At 37.8% G+C, this 16,436-nt stretch overlaps 1 protein-coding gene across 2 annotated transcripts; it reads right to left on the bottom strand.

Moving 5' to 3' along the window:
• Positions 1-207: 207 nt before the first annotated feature.
• On the bottom strand, positions 208-15,521 carry LOC113067008 (ras-related protein Rab-8B-like). Of its 2 annotated transcripts, XR_003279260.1 has the most exons (8): positions 15,292-15,521; positions 11,442-11,502; positions 8,665-8,725; positions 8,487-8,564; positions 8,174-8,263; positions 7,819-7,935; positions 1,820-2,012; positions 208-1,394 (listed from the first exon to the last, which is right to left on the bottom strand). XR_003279260.1 is itself a non-coding variant. In XM_026239185.1 (7 exons), exons 1-7 carry the CDS (start codon positions 15,413-15,415, stop codon positions 1,920-1,922), a joined length of 624 nt encoding a protein of 207 aa, XP_026094970.1. In that variant the 5' UTR covers positions 15,416-15,520; the 3' UTR covers positions 208-1,919. The 2 variants fall into 2 exon arrangements, 1 of the variants encoding a protein (XP_026094970.1); XM_026239185.1 differs by having other exon boundaries at positions 208-2,012; positions 15,292-15,520.
• Positions 15,522-16,436: the final 915 nt, after the last annotated feature.

The following is a 16,436-nucleotide window of genomic DNA, read 5'->3' as shown; positions in this document are numbered from 1 at the left end:
AAGAGACTTGACTTTTAAGGGTTTTAAGGCTAAAAAGTAAGGCTATGCAAAGTGAAAGGACAAAATGAGTCTACCTCAACGCAAAATGTTTGTAGTTGGCAAGTTGTATGAATGGCACATTCTGTTCATTGTTAAGGAAAAGACTAGATGATGAATTGCTGGAAGAAAGAAGACAAAACTTGGAAAAATAAGCTGAAAAATATGAAGACAGGTTCATACAGTATTTACTTTGGTTATAAAAGTCTACAATTAATAAAATCACACTTCAAATTCTTGTTCACACTTTCTTTGTTAAGGTTTTAACACGTTTGAATGAGCATATAGTAACTTTTCAGGCAACCGATCGCATTATAGAGTCCAATAACGAAGTTATCTCCTAAAAATTCGGTCATACAATTACAAATATGAAAAAAAATTCATGCATAACAATGGTCCCATCTGAAAATCAGTGGTCATGATATACGGTACATTTGTCAAAGTAAAATAATGATAACTAAAGCTTTCATTCAGTGTACTTAGGTGGTATCCAGTCCAACTTAGATTACATTCACATTTACATTTATTCATTTAGCAGATGCTTTTATCCAAGTGACTTACAAATGATTAATGGATACAGTTCAAAGGCATTAAGGTTCCCAATATCAGCACTAGTCGGAAGAGAGAATTCCCAAATGGGGACGTTTTATTGCTGTAATCTATACTACTTCATCTGACACAACTATCAGTGCAGCTTGAATAGGAGACCAAAATGTCTCACGTTTGAAAACAAAAGTGCTAATTTAACCAACTGCATTCACTCTGCATCCTTTGACAAAAACAACTACACATGACAGTACAAGCATGAAAAACATATAAAACCACCTTTTGTCAACTGACTGTTTCATTTAAGCTTTCTTGCTATGCAAAATACAAAACAAACTGTAGCATTGACATAAAGACCTTAGTCTCTATACATGCTTTCACATGGCCAAGCTGCCTGTTTTCAAATTAAAACATGAATGAAATAATTATTGATCATTTAATGCTAAATAAACAATTAATGATCATCTTCATATTCAAAAAAATTCACAAATTTTTCACAAATCAGTGCTAGACTGAATTTGAACATAAACCATATAGTTTATCACCCTAATGCTAATGAGCTATAGTACAACACAGGCCCAATTTATCTTATTTTCTTTACACTGATGGTTTTCAGGTTTGGCTGTGTCAAACACACATACTTCCTATGGGTGACTTTGCAAGGTAAGATGTGTTGCCTTTGATACCTGACCTGAAGATGTTCCTTCTCCCCATCATGCACTGCAGCCATAATGTTCTATCTTTGCAACCTTCCTGCAGATGGATTGATGACTGTCTGTGCTATTCTTGCACATGTGCCTGTGAGGAGAGCTCTTTGAAAACACATGTAAAGTGCTTTTAACCCACTAGCATTCCAAAAATTGCATTTTACAGATCTCTATTCATTTTTTTTAACGAGTGCAAGAACGCAGTTTATATGCTGTATAAAGGACACTCTGTCACATATTACAACAAGACTCACTGACTAATTCAGAAATACTGTACAAGATACATCTAAGCCTTCAACAGCAAATGTTTTAAGACAGCATGTGCCGTGTCCACAAGGAATATTTCACAAAAACATTTAAAAACAAAACCGTTCATATCTGATCCATTATCTTTTGACATACTCATCTTGATTATCATCACACAACAATGGAAACATTTCCTATTTCCTCAACCACAGAGTGAACCTAAATCTCTCAAATTGCATCATTCCTCTGTTCCATCTTGACTTTAAAGGCTTGGAAACACGAACCTTCATCCATTCTTGAGCCTGATAGTCCAGCTCTTTGCAGGGGCTCATGTGATATTTTATACCAGCAGAGCATTTCTGGCTGTCGCAGATACACAGCGAGTTACAGCAGAGCACATTTAAAGATGCTGTGCTTTCTGGAGCGCTTCTCTGAAATCTTCACAGGCCCCCCATCATCTGCTTGACCACCATCATTCTAGTCAGTAGAAAAATAGAAACATTTCAAATCTGCTTTGTTAAAACATGTTAAAAATAATTTATTATGATAATTATATTAGGGTTGGCAAAAAAATGTACAGTTGCAATCAAAATTACTCAACCCCTCAGAGACTGCAGTACTTTACAAATACAAGCTTTTCTGAAGATCCAGGATAAAATAAAAATTGCATCTATAACAGTTCACTGGCATATTTAAAGTGATATTGTCAATATATAATGTAATATTTTGAGTTATAAGATTTTTTATAATACGGCTATGTCATAATTATTCAACCCTTATTCAACATTGCTGTTTTTAAATCACCTATTTGCATGGTGGGGAATAAAACACTCTCAAAACATAATTAAGCTTTTAGAAACTCTATTAAAAACAGAATTAGCTTGAGCTGTTACACATACAGTTAGCCCATGCATGTGTGTTGAAGTTGAGTAGCAAAAATGTCAACAGAGATCTCATAAAAACTAAAGAGAATAAATATTGTATTACTTTAGAAAGGCTAAGGCTATATGAAGATTTCCAAGACATTGAAAGTTCCTAGAGACACAGTTCTCACCCTAATTCCTTAGCTTAAAATGTGTTTTACCAGAAAACCTTTGAGGGTATTGAAAAAAAGCACAATATCATCAAATGTTTAATCAAAGCAACTGAGAAAAATCTGCAATGTACAGCCAAAGACTTGCAAGATGACCCTATTAAAGGAGGAAAACCATTTCAATGCAGTGTGTAAGAAGAACACTAGACAAGTATGGCCTTCATTTTGAGTCATATTGATATTGAATACCACTACTGATCAAGAAGAATAAAAGGCCAACTAGAACTTGATAAAATTCATTTGTGTAGACCTGTGGAGCTCAGGAGGAATGTTTTATGGAGTGATGTGACGAAACTGGAACTTTTTGGACCCATGGATCAGCGGTATGTCTGCTGCAAAACAGGCAAAGCTCATGAGCAGAAGAACAACACCTCCATCGTCAAACTTGGAGGTGGAACAGTCCTGTTATGGGGTGTCTTTACTGTAGAAGGAAGTGGAAACCATGACTGTATGAAGGACATCATGGATTCTTTGAAGTATCAGGCCATTTTGGCAGTGGCAATGTGAAAACCAAAGATTTTTTCAGGCGAGGAATCTGCCATGACTGCAGTAGAGAGGTGACAGAAGCTTCTAAACATTTAAAGACAGCGTTTATTGATGATTTTAAAGAATAAAAGATTCTGCACAAAGGGGTTTGAATAATTTTGAACATGCATGTTTAAAGCCAATTTGAATTTTATCATGATTCAGCAGTGTTCCGTTCTCAGAATCACTCAAAAGTGTATTAACAAACTTTCTCTACTGATGCCTTTGTTGAATTGATTTCATAAAATGTTCTCTACAGCAAAATGTCTTGCAGGTCAAGGGGGTTGAATAATTTTGATTGCAACTGTATATAATAGTATAAAATAAAATAAAAAGTAATCCTGCGAATTTTTGTACTACTGAACCGATATAAATATAAATGCAATTATAAAATAATTTTTCACCTGCAGTAGTGTCTGTTCATGAAAATGTGATTCATTGTAACAATGATCCATGATTAAAATAATTGTAAGCAATTTTTAATAATTGATGTACAATTAATCGTTAATGATATCAAGTATTTGTCACGGTTGGTAAACTGTGATCTTGGGGTGTTTGCACTTTGTGGTGAAGTCTGTGTGTTTCGCATCTGCACTGATTAGTTTGTGGGCGTCTCCATTAATTGTTACCAGCAACAGCTGTCACTCATTACTCATCCCCTATATATTGGTTTCTCTCACGTCTTGTGTTTGTTAGATCGTTGTTTAATATCGCTACCTTGTCTGTTTGCTTCAGTGTGTGCGTTTGGATGTCCGTGTCTTCCCCGGAACCTCATCCACTCTCCGCACTATCACAGTTCCTGTGCCATCCTCTCCTGCTGCCGTCTCACCATCTTCACCTGGATTACTCAACGTCTCCCCACCATCTTGGATTGTCGTCTTCCCTGCATCATTGTCCCTTCTTGTTTGTTTGTTTATTTATTTCTATTAAAACTGTTAACCTGATAACTGTCACTCACGTTTTTGAAGATAGACTTGAATGTGCATTATACAAACCTACATTTTTATAATTCATGACTGAAAACATTTTGTAACATGATTTTGATTTGGTAATGCAATGTCTGATTTTAAAATGGGTTTTGAAGGATGAATTTTGAGATTTTATGTTTTAAAATGATATATAACCTCTGATGATGTGATTTCTAAAATGTCATAGAGAAAAAGGCAACGAGGAAGTCTTTTTTTTTTTTAAATAAAGGTAAAAACTCCTTTTGTAATGAAGATTTCTGAGGGTGCACTCTTGTCATAAATTGATCTATTACTTTTCCTACATAATTTTTAACTAAAAATATTGGTAAAATATATATTTGGGAGTCTTATACCTTTCCAACGATATTTAGTTTGTCAAGATTAGATTAGATTTGATTGTAATATAGTATAGTCAATATAGGCATCCCGTATACGGGACGGGGTGACAATTAACAGGTTAAGCTCGCTATTGTTTCTAGTCCTTCCTTCACCCCACCGTCACAGAACGATCTCACCAATATGGAAGCAGCAAGCACCAACACTCTAACAGACTTTATGCACCACAGTGGCAAACGCATGGATCAGCAGCAGGAGAGCATCTCTAACACCGGACGCGCTATCCATCAGCTCAAATCTCCCACTGCGCCCATCACACCGCCTGCGCCGTCCGTCCCCCGGGAGAACCCCCAGGACCACTTCCGGTCAGAGCCGCGACTTCCGGCGCCTATTCTGGTGAGCCAACATTTTGCAGAGCTTTCTTAACCAAGTGTTAAATGCATTTCGCTATACAGACATGCACCTTCGCCACCGAGGAATCAAAGGTGGCATTTGAACATCACGTTACTGTCGGGCAAGGCCGCCCTATGGGGGACGGCGGTATGGGATAATCAACATCCGTGTTGTGCCTCGTTTTTTGTGGGTAAGAAGGATGGTTCTCTGTGACCTTGCATTGATTACCGAGAGCTGAACAACATCACGATAAAGAACACCTATTCATTACCACTCATGTCTTCAGCTTTTGAGAGGTTGCAGGCAGCATCTGTATTCACAAATTTGGATTTACGTAATGCTTATCATTTGGTCCGCATCAGGAAGGGGGATGAATGGAAAACTGTCTTTAATACCCCCAGAGGGCACTTTGAATACTTGGTGATGTCGTTCGGGCTCTCCAACTGGCCCGGGGTTTTCCAAGCACTCGTTAATGACATGTTGAGAGACATGGTAGATCAGTTTATTTATGTTTACCTGGATGACATACTGATTTTTTCTTCATCTCTACAGGAACACGTTCAACACGTCAGACGAGTGCTCCAGAGGTTACTTGAGAATGGGCTTTTTGCCAAGGCGGAGAAATGCGTATTCCATGCACAGTCTGCTCCCTTCCTAGGGTATACCGTCTCGTCCGGGGGAATACGTACGGACCCTGACAAGATTAAGGCTGTGATAGATTGGCCATCTCCAGATTCCCGTAAGGCCCTACAGCGGTTTCTGGGGTTTGACAATTTCTATCGGCGTTTAATTCACAATTTCAGCCAACTAGCCTCACCTCCGACAGCCTTAACCTCTCCCAGTACTCCGTTCAGGTGGTCAGACGCAGCTGAGGCTGCGTTCACTAACCTCAAAAGCCACTTCGTTTCGGCTCCCATCCTTGTGGCCCCTGATCCCACACAGCAGTTCGTGGTGGAGGTCGACGCGTCAGAGGTGGGGGTAGAAGCAGTGTTGTCCCAACATGCTGTATCGGACGATAAGGTACATCGTTGCGCGTTCTTTTCTCATCGTTTAGCTCCTGCCGAACGTAATTATGGCATTGGCAATAGAGAGTTGTTGGCCATCAAATTAGCGTTGGAGGAGTGGCGTCACTGGCTGGAAGGCTCAGGGGTACCTTTCATTGTTTGGACCGATCATAAGAATTTAGAGTACATTAGAACTGCCAAAAGACTCAATTCCAGGCAGGCTCGGTGGGCACTTTTTTTCGGTCGCTTTGATTTTACTTTATCGTACCGCCCAGGTTCCAAGAATGTCAAACCCGATTCTTTGTCACGTCTTTTTGATCCCTCTGCCCGCCCGGTGACTCCCGAGTGTTTTTGCCTGAGAAATTAGTGGTCTCAGCACTCATATGGGAGGTCGAGTCGAAGGTTAAGGCGGCCTTACAAGGGTTGCTCAGTTTGCACCAGTGGTAAGACATCTAACCGACCTCCTGATGGGCTTCTTCAACCGCTGTCTGTCCCTTCGAGACCCTGGTCCCACATCGCTCTAGATTTTGTTACCGCCCTCCCGCCCTCTAATGGCATGATGGTCGTTTTGACCATAGTGGACCGGTTCTCGAAGGCGGCACATTTCATTCCCTTGCCCAAACTACCTACAGCCAAGGAGACAGCGGTCACTGTCCTAGATCACGTCTTTCGGCTTCATGGCCTCACGGTAGATGTGGTTTCTGACAGGGGATCTCAGTTCATATCCAAATTTTGGAAAGAGTTTTGCAAATTGTTAAGATCGTCAGTTAGCTTGTCTTCGGGTTATCATCGCCTACATATCAAGTAACGGACAATCTGAGCGAGCAAACCAAGATTTAGAGAGGACGTTGTGATGTTTGGTCTCCAAGAATCCTTCTTCCTAGAGTCAACAAATCTCTATGGTGGAGTATGCCCACAATTCGTTGCCAGTGTCAGCTACGGGCCTTTCTCCATTTCAGTGTAGTGTAGGGTACCAGCCACCAGTCTTTCCCAGTCTGGAATCTGAAGTCACGGTCCCCTCTGCTCACGCGTTTGTTTAGAGGTGCCACCGCACCTGGACCAGAGCCCGTGAGACTCTGCTCAGGATGAGGGAACTCACTAAGACTAAGGCCGATCGCCACCGGTCAAAGCCTCCCGTTTACATCGTGGGTCAAAAGGTGTGGCTTTCTACTAGAAACATTCCTCTGCGTTCCGTTTCTAACAAATTAGCTCCCAAATTTATCGGCCCTTTTACTCTCACCAAGATCATTAGTCCTGTGACAGTCCGCCTTAAACTACCTCCTGCCTACAAGAGGATACACCCCGCCTTTCATGTGTCCAAAATTAAACCCGTGTTTTATGCATGTATTAATCTGCCTACTCCGGTTCCCCCGCCACCACGTCTTGTAGATGGGGAACCAACTTATTCGGTAAATCGTATTCTGGACTCGAGATGGAGGGGACGAGGATTCCAGTACCTGGTGGACTGGGAAGGTTACGGTCCGGAGGAGAGGAGCTGGGTACCTGCTAGGGACATATTGGATCACTCCCTTACTGATGACTACAATCAGCAGGTAGGCCCTTCTGGGAACTCCAAGAGGAGTTCCTGTGCCATCCTCTCCTGCTGCCGTCTAACCATCTTCACCTGGATTACTTACCGTCTCCCCACCATCTTGAATTGTCGTCTTCCCTGCATCATTATCCCTTCTTGTTTGTTTGTTTGTTTATTTATTTCTATTAAAACTGTTAACTGTTATTTTTTCCAGTCCTTCCTTCGCCCCACCGTCACAGTATTGCACTTTTTGTAACAGCTCAACTAATATCAAACTAAATGCAGTTTTAAAATTGTTATAAAATATGGAGTTATAAAATACCATTTTAAAATGTGATTTATTGTAACGATTTTTTTAAAGCAAATAATAATAAATTATATCTAGTAAAATACACAAAAAATTAAATAAAAAAAACCTTACAAAAACACTCACCATTTTCCTGTTAAGTCGAGCCATAATGTCTCTAGCAAGTGTGAAAAAGGCCTCTTCGACATTTATGCTGGTTTTTGCACTTGTTTCCAAAAATTTGATCCCGTAATCAATTGCCAACTGGACAAAAAAGCAAAATATATAATAAAAAATTATAACCAATCTCACTCAAGATACTGTATATCTGATTCGAAATAACATACCTATAATATACAGGTAATGTTACAAGAATGGCATTTTAAAATAAAAAGCATTTTCTTTATTCTTCATTTTAATAGATTCATTTTATATTGTTTACTTTAAATTATGTATTATTTGTATGGAAAACTGTAAGCTTGCAAGACATGAGAGGCCTTACTTTCTCTCCTCTCTCTTTGGACACCTGTCTCCTGTCGTTCATGTCACATTTGTTTCCGAGGATCATCTTCTCTACATCAGATGATGCATGCTGAAATGAGTAATTAAGAAGTTCTCTAACAAATGTATCAAATAAACAATAAATTATATTTGGTATAAATTTACAGAGTGGCTAGGAAACTTATAATTCAATGACCCCCTAATATGGACCCCCCCAACCTGGACCAAATCTGTATTATAATCAAAATGATGATACTTTATCAATTCAACATGTTACCAGACACATATGTGAACATATTCCTCCTCAATGTTACCTCCTCAATGTTGCGGATCCAGTTTTTAATGTTCTCAAATGACTTTTCGCTGGTGATGTCATATACCAACATAATGCCCTGAAAACAAGCCAAGCAGAAATATGTGAAAATATATGAAAAATGCATTTTCAGCGATCTACACTTACACAGACATGAGTAGTAACCAATGGTGTTTTACCATAGCGCCTCTGTAGTACGCCGTGGTGATCGTCCTAAATCTTTCCTGCCCTGCTGTGTCCCTGTAAAACAATCAGACAGTCACACACAAACACGTTCCTTCCTTCCTTTGTCACCCCGCTCAGCCTTACCACTTCACATTCGTTTACAGAGATTTATTAAATTAAACATCTTTAGAGGTACGGATGTACAGCCTGTCCATGACACTACTGTCTGCATTTCTCATCCTTCATAAGTCACCTAACTGAACAGGAAGACCAGCCACAGTGTGTGACGTCATTTCCGTCATATTAGCAATAACTTATATGTAAGGTATGCATAAGTTCTGGTTAGTGGCTAATTTTTTTAATTTGACTGAAAGGCTGGTGGTATGATAAGATGACAGGTTAATGGGCTTGTGATATGCTATGGTAACAGGTTACTGGTATGCTAAGCTAGCAGGTTAACTGATGAGTAATACACAAAGCTTGTCTGCTAACTGTTAACTTGCTAGCTGATTGGAAAACAGAATGAAAAATGTCCATTTTACCATTTATAATTTTGTGTGGTTATATATTTGACATATTACTTATAAGATTTTGAAAATCAATGTTTTATTCCGGTACCTGTGTTTACAAGATTTAACTGATATATAGGTATAAGCATTTAAGGAGGCCTTAAAGTGGTTTGAAGATTTTTGAAGTCAAATAATGGGGTTATATTTCTTTTCTTTTCTTTTTTTGATGAACTATCCCTTTAATATAAATTTAAACTAATACAGGTGCTGGTCATATAATTAGAATATCACCAAAAAGTTTATTTCATTAATTCCATTCAAAAAGTGAAACTTGTATATTATATTCATTAATTACACACAGACTGAAATATTTCAAATGTTTATTTTTTTATTTTGTTAGTTATAATTGACAACTAAGGAAAATCCCAAATTCAGTATCTCAGAAAATTAGAATTTAAATTAAGACAAATACAAAGAAAGGATTTTTAGAAATCTTGGCCAACTAAAAAGTATAACAATGAAAAGTATGATCATGTACAGCACTCACTACTTAGTTGGGGCTCCTTTTGCCTAAATTACTGCAGCAATGTGGCGTGGCGTGAAGTCGATCAGTCTGTGGCACTGCTCAGGTGTTATGAGAGCCCAGGTTGCTCTGATAGTGGCCTTCAGCTCTTCTGCACTCTTGGGTCTGGCATATCGCATCTTCCTCTTCACAATACCCCATGGATTTTCTATGAGGTTAAGGTCAGCCAAGTTTGCTGGCCAAATAAAAACAGGGATACCATGGTCCTTAAACCAGGTACTGGTAGCTTTAGCACTGTGTGCAGGTGCCAAGTCCTGTTGGAAAATGAAATCTGCATCTCCATATAGTTGGTCAGCAGCAGGAAGCATGAAGTGCTCTAAAACTTCCTGGTATATGGCTGCGTTGACCTTGGACCTCAGGAAACACAGTGGACCAACACCAGCAGATGACATGGTACCTCAAACAATCGCTGACTATGGACACTTTACACTGGACCTCAAGCAACGTGGATTGTTTGCCTCTCCTCTCTTCCTCCAGACTTTGGGATCCTGATTTCCAAAGGAAATGCCAAATTTACTTTCATCAGAGGGCATAAATTTGGACCACTCAGCAGCAGTCCAGTCCTTTTTGAAGCGAGACGCTTCTGACGCTGTCTGTTGTTCAAGAGTGGCTTGACACAAGGAATGCTACAGCTGAAACCCATGTCTTGCATACATCTGTAGTGGTTCTTGAAGCACTGACTCCAGCTGCAGTCCACTCTTTTTGAATCTCCACCACATTTTTGAATGGGTTTTGTTTCACAATCCTCTCCAGGGTTATACCTATTGCTTGTACACTTTTTTCTATCACATATTTTCCTTCCCTTCGCCTCTCTATTAATGTGCTTGGACACAGAGCTCTGTGAACAGCCATCCTCTTTGTAATGACCTTTTGTGACTTGCCCTCTTTGTGCAAGGTGCCAATGGTTGTCTTTTGGACAACTGTCAAGTCAGCAGTCTTCCCCATGATTGTGTAGCCTACATAACTAGACTGAGAGACCATTTAAAGGCCTTTGCAGGTGTTTTGAGTTAATTAGCTGATTAGAGTGTGGCACCAGGTGTCTTCCATATTGAACCTTCTCACAATATTCAAATTTTCTGAGATACTGAATTTGGGATTTTCCTTAGTTGTCAGTTAGAAAAACATCAAAATTAAAAGAAATAAACATTTGAAATATATCGGTCTGTGTGTAATGAATAAATATAATATACAAGTTTCACTTTTTGAATGGAATTAGTGAAATAAATCAACTTTTGATGATATTCTAATTATATGACCAGCACCTGTATATTCTCATTTAATTGCAAATAATATGTAGTCAAGTACCTGAAACCATTACATTCACTTAAGTAAATTCCTTTAAAGTATATTATTGTGTGCTTCTTTTTTTAAAAGGGTATTCTCATTCTAGAGAGCATTTTATTGGACAAAAATATCTATATTTGCATGCAAGATTAATTAAGTGTGTGTTTATGCTAGAGGTTTCTTCTCTAATAGCTTCAAAGCTAACTGTTTGTAGCAACGAACTCTGATTAAGAGCAAAAGCTTTGTGTTCACTATATTCAGAAAGTCTGTTTAGGTTGTAAATAACATGCCAACAGTTTGCACAGCTTTAAATATGCCTGATGAAGTGATGAAGATGAAGTGTAAATGACGATATAATTAGATGTATATGAAATGGGACTTAGCGCTGCTTATTCATGACCAACAAACGGCTCACCATATCTGCAGCTTGATTTTCTTCCCATTGATCTCGATAGTTCTGATTTTGAAATCAATTCCTGGCAACAGAGAAAAAGAGAAACAATCAATGCCTTGCTGGTGAGTGGACAAATACTTTTTGGGGTTTTTTTTGCATTCCAGCTAGTCTCACACAAATGTGCCAAGCAACAATAAACTCAGCATTTTAGTTTGTTCTCTGTATTTCTGACCTTATGGCCTATTGGGTAAAGCCTCAGACTGAGGCGAGACCTTTGAGAAGGCACCAAACCCCAAACTGGGCACCGCAGCAAAAAATGGCTGCCCACTGCTCCGGGTGTGTGTGTGTGTGTGTTTGCTCTTGGATGGGTGAAATGCAGAGCATGAATTCCAAGTATGGGACATACTTTTCCACACATCACTTTAACTTTCAGTTTTTTCACTTTCAAACCTATTGATGGTGTGAAGAGATGATAATATTTCTAATAAAGAACTGAATCACAATGAAGGATTTTAAGATAATGTATGGCACAAAAAGTGGCATTCAGTGCAAATTTAGAAAAATTAATAATAAAATATGTCTTGCACAACTAGTCAAATGAGTTGCTCTGTGGTGTGGTTTTCCTGTGGAAAAATGTCTAATGCTACAACAATATAGTGGTTTAAGATCTGGTCTGGTAAACTAGAGGTTTATACCAAATAAGTGGTCTTGCCTTAAGCACAAACCTAACTAAATTTAGCTAGACTCCATCAGTGAGACTTCTATCTTAAGTCATTTGTCAAATAAAAAAAGTTCACACACTTTCACTTTAGTGGATGTGAGTTGTGATTGAGCAAAAACCAATCCCATTTTCTTCAGAAAATGTCAAAATTGAGTTGTTTGTTGGCATTTTAGTCAATGAAACATGGTTATTACATTAGAGTGAAGAACAAATAATTTAACATGCAATTTCACATATGTGACCCTGAACCTGGACCTTAAGTGGCGATATACAGTACAGACCAAAAGTTTGGACACACCTTCTCATTCAAAGAGTTTTCTTTATTTTCATGACTATGAAAATTGTAGAGTCACACTGAAGGCATCAAAACTATGAATTAACACATGTGGAATTATATATGGAATTATATACATAACAAAAACGTGTGAAACAACTGAAAATATGTCATATTCTAGGTTCTTCAAAGTAGCCACCTTTTTCTTTGATTACTGCTTTGCACACTCTTGGCATTCTCTTGATGAGCTTCAAGAGGTAGTCACCTGAAATGGTCTTCCAACAGTCTTGAAGGAGTTCCCCGAGAGATGCTTAGCACTTGTTGGCCCTTTTGCCTTCTGTCTGCGGTCCAGCTCACCCCTAAACCATCTCGACTGGGTTCAGGTCCGGTGACTGTGGAGGCCAGGTCATCTGGAGCAGCACCCCATCACTCTCCTTCTTGGTCAAATAGCCCTTGATGCCTTCAGTGTGACTCTACAATTTTCATAGTCATGAAAATAAAGAAAACTCTTTGAATGAGAAGGTGTGTCCAAACTTTTGGTCTGTACTATATACAGCACCTGAAAGCTGAATAAATAAGCTTTACATCGAGGTATGGTTTATTAGGATCGGACAATATTTTGCCGAGATACAACTATTTGAAAATCTGGAATCTGAGGGTGCAAAATAATCAAAATACTGAAATAATTGCCTTTAAAATTGATATGAAAAAATGCACATTACTAATCAAAAATTAAGTTTAGATAAATTTACAGTAGACAATTTGCTAAATGTCAGATTTTTGGCATAAAAGTAAAATTGATCATTTCGACCCATACAATGTTTTTTTCTACAAATATACCCCAGTGACAAAAGGTTGGTTTTGTGCTCCAGAGTCACATATTAGTTGTGCATAACCATCCACAACACTCTAGTATCGTGATGGTGAGTTTTGATTGAGTGATCACTATTCACATTTTCGTCAGATAATGTAGTGTCAGTCAATGACACAAATGTTTAATACATTTACATTCAGTAATTTAACAGAAGTTTTTAGCTACAGCTAAAATGAGGAACATAATTAATCAAGCAGAATAGTTAAGCAATATCACAACCCTCAGAGAAGTGAGGGGAAGTGCAGAGTGTCCACAACCGGGGTCCTGGGCGTTCTGGCACAAGAAAACAGATGCAAGTCATAAGCTCGGCTGCATTGGCGGAAGAATGCTGAGATGGGCTGAGCGAATATCACAAGAGCATGATGAGGATTCACACAGTACAGCCCTCTGTTCATGGTCAAGTCTACTATGACCCCGCACAAAGAAACTGTACTTTCCCCAGCACCCCGTGCTGATGTTGGTACCAAAATGTTGTATATGCAGACTGACCGTGATGATTTCTAACATCTCAACGTCAACATTTCAGCAAAATTGCTGCTTTTTAACAGAGAATGGAAAATGGGCTTTAAATACAGCTAAAGTCTGAAAGAAAGTCAAGGCTCAGAGACCCCATTGCAAGACAGCATCGCAAACAAAGGCAGAGGGGGCGGTGACGTTTTAATCAGATTGAAAAACCGACAAAGGAAATGACTAAAGTCTCTGTGCAGGCCGACGAAAGACAACTGTGCAATGTTCACACGTACAACAAAATCATTTTCTTAAGCCAAATTTTGTCTAAAAATGTACTTGAGATTTGAAACTGTATAAGATATTCAAGATATATATATAAAAAAATAGCATTTTTTATGTAAAAAATAAGAGTTTCTTTATCAGCATCTATGGTTCCATGAAGAACCTTTCCGTTACACAAAAGGTTCTTTATACTGAAAAAATGTTCTTCACACTAGGAGAAAATATGTAAATATATGTTTAACTATTCACTGAAGAGCACAGAATACTTCTTATGTAGCATCACTTTTTAAAGTGTATGTATTAAAAAAAGTGTCTTTTTAACTTTGTTGTTGTTGTTGTTTATTTGATCATGCTGACATTTTTTTTTATAAATAAAAAAGAAAAGAAAGAAAGAAAGAAAGAAAGAAAGAAAAATGGTTACTTGAGCATTTGCAATGTCACTAGCAAGCTTCTTCACCCTGCATACTTATCAATGATTTATAGAAAGTTTTCTGCGTCATGAAGATGCACATTCCTTCTTTCTCACGGTCACAGAAAAATTACTATAATATGGATGATAATGATTATAATATGGAAAACAGCATCTTCCCATTGTTTAAACCTGAATGCTACAACAAAACCTCTAACAGCAATGTACTGAGTGGCTTCTGTCCATCGGCGTGAACACAAAATGCCTATTTAACTCAATGCACTGTTTGTGTTTCCCTTGAGTAGACTCCTGTATGACCTTTAAGGCCATAAGTCAGCAGGGTTTGACAGGTTAAAAGTAGATACAGAACTGGTCAGCAAAATATAACTTTCACACCTTCACAGAGCTGACAGCATTGTTTCTGGAATATATATATATATATATGTGTGTACACAGACAGATATATATATATATATATATATATATATATATATATATATATATATATATATATATATATAAAATCTGTCTATATATATTTAAAATGATATATAAATAAATTATCTAGACAGATAGATAGATATATAGATAGATAGATAGAGATATTTGTTTAAATATGTCTACATAAGCAAGCTGAGTCTCTCATAGGCCTGTGCATTTCTAAACAAATCCAGATGTTTTAATGTAACACGTAATCACGTGATTTATTAAAACACACACACAGGTGCTTTTTAACCTACTTTACCAATGCAAATTAAACTAGAAACGTCATTATTACAGCGTTACTGTATCTGATCACTATTGTCCTGCAGATAACGGGACACCATCCAGTCCCTTCTACCAGATCACCGGTGAACTGACCGATTGTGGAGATGAAGGTGGTGTTAAACGCGTCCTCGCTGAATCTGAACAGCAGACATGTCTTTCCCACTCCACTGTCTCCTATTAGCAAGAGTTTGAAGAGGTAATCGTAAGTCTTCGCCATTTACCGAGCCGGTATTCCCTTTATGATTGACACTGCACAGTTTCCCTTGTTCAAGGCATTGACACACAAATCATAGGGTCTCGAGCGAGGGCGGAGCCTCGTGGTGTGACGTCAGTGCCATGTCTCCCGCGTGATTGGTCAGTGCAGTTTCTAGGCGGACTCCCGAAGCTACATTGCACGAAGTAAGGTTTTAAAAGTGTAGACTTTTACATCTTTAAAAGTTTTTTTTACTGATATTGATCAGATAATTAACACTAAAAGTAAAGTTTTTTTTTTTTTAGAAAATCTTTGGACATTGTTTTTTTTTAATTATTTTAATTATTTTATTTATTTATTATAATTTGATATTTTCATACTATTTATTTATTGATTGATTAATTGCATTTTTGTATATATATATATATATATATTCAATTTCCACAATAACAAAGTTTTACTTAAAAATCAATATTAATAATATACACAACTGTCTTTCTCATTCATTTACAAAAAAAAAAAAAATAAATAAATGAATACAAAATGCAATAAACAACGGTATCCAAATGGATAGTTTTGTTTATCTATTTGAAAAAAATGACGTTCTTCAATTTATTGTCCACAGTATTGAAAATAATTGTGAAGTGGTGCTGCCATTCAAAACCACTAAGGGACGCAGTCACAAGATGTGCCAGCTGAGTGTAGGTTTACTCAAAGTTTGCCTTTAGGTCAAATAAGAATAAACAATAACACCACTGTTTAAAATGAACAAGTTAATGTATCCCGTAGTGACGGGAGCTGTGCCGCATCTCATTAGCTCGAGCTCTGAGAATTACCATTAATGTTGCCAGTACGGGAATTATTAATCTAAAAGGTTTACTTGTTTTGGTTTGATTTGTTACAATTTTTAATTTGTAACACACACACACACACACACACACACACACACACACACACACACACACACATATTTATTTATTTATGTATGTATGTATGTATGTATGTATGTATGTATGTATTTATTTATTTATTTATTTATATGATA

This window comes from Carassius auratus, chromosome 50 (assembly GCF_003368295.1).
Source record: "Carassius auratus strain Wakin chromosome 50, ASM336829v1, whole genome shotgun sequence".
Taxonomy (NCBI): domain Eukaryota; kingdom Metazoa; phylum Chordata; class Actinopteri; order Cypriniformes; family Cyprinidae; genus Carassius; species Carassius auratus.
The sequence above is the reverse complement of the archived record's forward strand: the minus strand, read 5'-3'. Positions and strand labels throughout refer to the sequence as shown.

Bases quoted from the DNA above. Each gene is read 5' to 3' on its own strand.
- LOC113067008 (XM_026239185.1), bottom strand. From the start codon at position 15,415: ATGGCGAAGACTTACGATTACCTCTTCAAACTCTTGCTAATAGGAGAC. The intron at 11,503-15,291 runs GTCAGTTCACCG...CTCTGTTGCCAG, and splicing joins CACCTTCATCTCCACAATCG to GAATTGATTTCAAAATCAGA. The intron at 7,936-8,173 runs GTAAGGCCTCTC...TTTTTTGTCCAG, and splicing joins CCAAAGAGAGAGGAGAGAAA to TTGGCAATTGATTACGGGAT.